General features: G+C 51.2%; 2 protein-coding genes across 2 annotated transcripts; one reads left to right on the top strand and one right to left on the bottom strand.

Moving 5' to 3' along the window:
- Positions 1–3,780: 3,780 nt before the first annotated feature.
- On the bottom strand, positions 3,781–4,173 carry LOC124519941 (histone H2A type 3). Its single transcript, XM_047090443.1, has one exon. It carries the CDS (start codon positions 4,171–4,173, stop codon positions 3,781–3,783), a length of 393 nt encoding a protein of 130 aa, XP_046946399.1.
- A 306-nt stretch (positions 4,174–4,479) lies between these two features.
- Positions 4,480–5,094, top strand: LOC124519855 (histone H2B type 3-B). The gene has a single exon (XM_047090346.1). It carries the CDS (start codon positions 4,486–4,488, stop codon positions 4,864–4,866), a length of 381 nt encoding a protein of 126 aa, XP_046946302.1. The 5' UTR covers positions 4,480–4,485; the 3' UTR covers positions 4,867–5,094.
- Positions 5,095–5,657: the final 563 nt, after the last annotated feature.

The following is a 5,657-nucleotide window of genomic DNA, read 5'->3' as shown; positions in this document are numbered from 1 at the left end:
CCACTGTCTTGGGGAGGAGGGAAGCATCAGGACCTGGCCTCCCCAGAGACCTGTCCTCCCAGAATCCTGCCTGGGACCAAATTACTCATGAGGAAGGAAGTGGGCAGAGAGAAGGATGCACTTTTCAAGCTTTTGCTGGGGTGGGGGGAGGGGCATGAGGGAAAAGCAGACCCTTGGCGAGGCTTGGTGAGCAATGCATGGAAACTGCCCTTCCTGGGAACATGAGGGTAAATTCTGATGACCAGGTCTGGGAACTCCATGTGACAGAGCAGTGTGTGGGCAGAACAGCTCAGGGCAGCCCGGACCTGACAGCTCTCAAGCTGGGTGACCCAGTCCACCTCAAGGCCTGTACCCAATGCTCTTACTCAGGTTCTAAGCCAACACAGAAATTGAGGGGGTCCTTCATGATTGCTCACTTGGAAGATTCTTGAAAACGTCGGTAAAAAGACGAGAATGAATGGATGTGGGGCTGGGGCTGGGGCCAGACCCTTTGCCCAGGAGAGGGGCAAGTTGAATTATGGGACCTGGATGAGGTGAGTAGAGAATTCCAGAAGCTGGGAGCAGTTTACTGGCAGGGGGCGTGGGTGTTTCTGCATTCTTCCTGTGGGACCTTGTACATCTTTGGTTCACCTTTCTCAGTAAACTGCTCATACCACAGGGACATGAGGAGAATGACGGAGACGTTCTGAGGATGGGGAAAGGGAGCATGTGACTTGACGCAGTGAGCATGGAGAAGGTGTTGAAGCTCTGTAGAGGCTGGCAGTCTCCCCACCATCCTCCCCACTTCCCGAGAAGCCTCTGGCCACCACTAATCTGCTTCCCATCTCTGTGGCTCTGTCCATTCTGTTTCTGTAAAAAAAAAATTATTTTACATTTATTTATTTTTGAGAGACAGAGTGAGACAGAGCACGAGCAGAGGAGGGGCAGAGAGAGGAGACACAGAATCCAAAGCAGGCTCCAGGCTCTGAGCGAGTGTTTAGCACAGAGCCCGATGTGGGGCCCGAACCCATGAATTGTGAGATCATGACCTGAGGCAAAGTCAGACGATCAACTGACTAAGCCACCCAGGCGCCCCCGTTCTGTTTCTTATAAGTGCAGTCATACCCTGTGTGACCTTTCTCTCTCACAGAACATCATGTCTTTGAAGGTCATCCACGTGGTAGCATGTACCAGTGCTGCACTCCATTTTATGGCTGAATGCTGTTCCACTGTGTGGACAGAGCACATTTTGTTCATCCATTTGCTTGGGCTGTCTCCACCTTTGGGACATGAGGAATAATGCCACTGTAAATGTGCGTGTACAAGTAACTGAGTCCTTGTGTATACCTGGGAGTGCAATTGCTGGGCCATATGGCTCTTCCTTATTGAAGCGAGGGTCTGATGGGCTTTCTCCTGCATAGGCAGGCAGCTCTGGATATTGCATCACATTCCTGAACCAGATAACCCCCAAGAGACGATTAAACTTTAGACCAGAGCTGTCCACCTGACCTTTCCACGATGATGGAGCTTCTCCACCTGTGCTGTTCCATGCGTTGGCTGCTGGCCACACGTGGCTAGGGAGGCTAAGAAACTGCATCCTAGAATTTAATTTAATTTAATTCATTTAAAAAATTTTTTTAACGTTTTATTTATTTTGAGAGAGTGCACATGCGTGAGAGAGGGGCAGAGAGAGAGAGAGAGAAAGGAGGGAGAGAATCCCAAGCAGGCTCTATGCTGTCAGAGCAGAGCCTGTCTTGGGGCTCCATCTCATGAACTGTGAGATCACAACCTGAGCCGAAATCAAGAGTCTAAGGCTCAACCAACTGAGCCACCCAGGCACCCCTTGTATTTAATTTTAAATCATTGAAAATTGAATAGTCCTTTGGGCACCTGGGTGGTTCAGTCGGTTGAGTGTCCAACTTCAGCTCAGGCCATGATCTCACTGTGAGTTCGAGCTTTGCATCGGGCTCTGTGCTGGCAGCTTAGAGCCTGGAGCCTGTTTTGGATTCTGTGTCTCCCTTTCTCTCTGACCCTCCCTGGCTCACACTCTGTGTCTCTCTCTCAAAAATAAATAAACTTAAAAAAAAGATTGAATAGCTCTTGTTGCTTGATGTTATCTCCAGGGGACAGCTCAGCCTTAGAGATAACAGATGAAGGGCTGCTTCTGTGAGCACCACCCACCTCACTGCCTCCCTCTCAACGTCCCATTTAAGAAATTAAAAATTGGGAACTCCATGGATACGTGGCATACCTAACCTTGCTGGCCCTGAAAAAACATTTCCTAAATACCACTGAGGGGTTTGATGACATACAATGGCCTACATGAACATCAGTGCATAAACAAAAATTTATGCTACAATTGAACATAATGGATCCATCTCCAGAAGGCTCTATGGTCTCTTGGACAGTCCTTGCTTGTGTCACAGAAATGCTGCCCACTCAGCAATGTGGTCCACTACCTACCTCTGCTGCAGGAGACTCCTGTGTTTAGATGCACACCGTCAGAGCAGGGTTTGTAGATCCTTGGTGCGAATACTTTCACAGCACTAGGATATTTTCTCAAGACCAGCAGATGTGTGGTTAGCTCCAGATGGTGTCTAGGGAGCCCTGGTTTGAGTAGACCTAATTTTACTAAGTTTAATATAAATTATATAATATTCCTGAATTGTGTTACTGGCCTGCATTTATTGCGATAATAATAAAAAAATTAATGAAAATGGCAAAGATCTTGATACTAGGAATAACTAGCAGTTATCAAGCTGTGTGTGTGTGTGTTGTGCACATGCCAGACATTGTTTTAAAGGAATTATTATGAATTAACCACTTAATCCCTCTCCCCCATGAGGTGGGTGCTATTAACATTTTGACGACTTCGCCAGAACCCTTGGGAATGTCCAACTCCCCTTTATTACAGAGTGAGGAGCTCGTGTAAACAGTCATCTTCTGAAATATCCACTCATATATTACATAATCTAATCCTAACAACCTGGTTTTCCTGACCAAACTCAATGTACAAATTATTTTATTCTCTAACTTTAGTTATCAGGTTAAGGGACTCGAATTAATGTTTGACCAACCCAGACTGAACAATTTAAATCCTTTTGGTCATTCTACTTACAGTAAGATTTTCTTTAAAAAGTTTACACTTCGTTTAAAAACATAATTTTCTTTCTGAATGTTGTAAACGCCTCTAGAACAGACTCTTTACAAGACCTCAATCTCCAGATCATAATTCCCAACGACCTCATGTTTCCTAAAACTTTGCAATATCCACTCCCTCAAGCACCCATACGTTCTAGAATGTAAATCTTTAAGGGTTACCCATAAGAACCGCAAATAGCGGATTCTAACAACTAGACTTATTTTCAAAGGCAGGTGAATCTGTCCTGTTATCCAGGCCTGGGATAAGCAGACAGCCTGTACCTGGGTGTCTAAATGTGACCGAACGACACGTTGCAGAGTGCAAGGCAACTGGTCACCGATAACGACAGATACCTTCACGGTGAGCGGGTTAACTTAAGACCCCAGACGCAGTTTAGGAGTGAGATTCAAACGCAAAGGGCGGCTACGTGTCCGGTAGCATTCCCTGCGGCAAACACGGGAGGCCACGGTGCGCATACTCGCTCCCGGATTGTGCCTCGGGCCTGGCTCTCCGTGCGCCAGGAAGGACGCAGCCTTGGTAAGACAAAGCTGCGTGGTCAGTGTGGCTCTTTTCTTGAAACCGTGGGTGGCTCTGAAAAGAGCCTTTGGTGTCACAGGGCCCCCGGGGCACACGGCCGTTGCCGGCCCGCCTCCGCAGCCTCACTTGCCCTTGGCCTTGTGGTGGCTCTCCGTCTTCTTGGGCAGCAGCACGGCCTGGATGTTGGGCAGGACACCGCCCTGCGCGATGGTCACGCGGCCCAGCAGCTTGTTGAGCTCCTCGTCGTTGCGGATGGCCAGCTGCAGGTGGCGCGGGATGATACGCGTCTTCTTGTTGTCGCGGGCCGCGTTGCCCGCCAGCTCCAAGATTTCAGCAGTCAGGTACTCCAGCACCGCCGCCAGGTACACCGGCGCGCCGGCCCCGACCCGCTCGGAGTAGTTCCCTTTGCGGAGCAGCCGGTGCACGCGGCCTACGGGGAACTGCAACCCCGCGCGAGAAGAGCGCGACTTGGCCTTGGCACGCGCCTTACCGCCCTGTTTGCCTCGGCCGGACATTGCCAACTCTGGCGCGGAGAGAGAAGAAAGACGAGAAGACAGACCCAAAGTAACGAGGCCGCCAGCCCCCCTGAGCCCTTATATATGATCCGGAGGTAGTGGAGCTAACCTCATCTGATTGGATAGTAATGGAGACCAATCAGAAAAGGAGTCCATCATCCCCTAATTTGCATGCACCTTTTCCAGTGATTACGTTAGGCGGGGTTCGAACCTATCAGATACGAGGACCTCTGGATCCTTCATTTGCATACGGGACGTATAAATACAGTTGCTCGGGCCACACGTTCTTTTTGTTTGGAGAGACTTGCCATAATGCCTGATCCGTCTAAATCGGCACCCGCGCCCAAGAAGGGCTCCAAGAAGGCCGTCACCAAAGCGCAAAAGAAGGACGGCAAGAAGCGCAAGCGCAGCCGCAAGGAGAGCTACTCCATCTACGTGTACAAGGTGCTGAAGCAGGTGCACCCCGATACCGGCATCTCCTCCAAGGCCATGGGCATCATGAACTCGTTTGTCAACGACATCTTCGAGCGCATCGCCAGCGAGGCCTCCCGCCTGGCGCATTACAACAAGCGTTCTACCATCACGTCCCGCGAGGTGCAGACGGCCGTGCGCCTGCTGCTGCCGGGTGAACTGGCCAAGCACGCTGTGTCTGAGGGCACCAAGGCCGTCACCAAGTACACCAGCTCCAAGTGAGGCGCGCCGGGCGCCCTGGAACCCAAAGGCTCTTTTCAGAGCCACCCACATAATCGAAAAAGGGTTTCGAACACGGTGAAGGGTTGTCCTGTGAATCAGTTCCGTTCTGTGCACCTTAGTGGTTTCCTGGTTACTGGGTCCGTGTGTGTGTGTGTGTGTGTGCGCGCGCGCGCGCCCCATTGTGTGTGTGCGTGGAAGGCGAGAGTGTGTAACTGTTTCTTATGGAGGTCTGGGATGGTAACCGGCCTGGCGGTCAAGGATCCGTGTCCATCCTCCCCTCTGCGGAGGGCTGTTGATGCATCGCCCCGCTAAGTAGACACCTTGAGTTCTTCGTCCTTTGGTGGCTGCAAGGGTGCATCCCTGGCGCTTGCGCGCGTAGACTCCGAGACCCAGGCCTGTCTGCGCGCGGCGTGCGTCTGTGGGTGAAGGGCGCGGGTCACCTCTTTCAGGAGGTGCCAATCCCCCCCGCCCCAGTGTCTCTGATGCATGGGCTGGGAAGTGAGGTCTCCGGTGTTGCGCGGCCCCAGGCGGTGTCGCCTGCAGCTGCATCCTTCCCTCGACCAGACATCTTGATCCTGAAGCAGTGAACATTTCTGGGAGAATGTTGGCGTGACTGGACCTTACAAAGGCAAAACGTTTGAAACCGAAAGGGAAATGGAAGCGTCTGGTGCGCGCGAGCCACATGTAACAAGCCGATTTCTGCTGCGGGTAGCTTTAGCCTATGTGGGGATGGGGGAGATCAATTCAGGAGGAAAGTAATTCCCCTTTAATGTAATCCCCCCTTTTCTGGA

Source organism: Lynx rufus, unplaced genomic scaffold (assembly GCF_022079265.1).
Source record: "Lynx rufus isolate CCGP_SWC_20201006 ecotype Redwood Valley unplaced genomic scaffold, mLynRuf1.p SCAF_1, whole genome shotgun sequence".
Classification (NCBI taxonomy): Eukaryota; Metazoa; Chordata; class Mammalia; order Carnivora; family Felidae; genus Lynx; species Lynx rufus.
The sequence above is the reverse complement of the archived record's forward strand: the minus strand, read 5'-3'. Positions and strand labels throughout refer to the sequence as shown.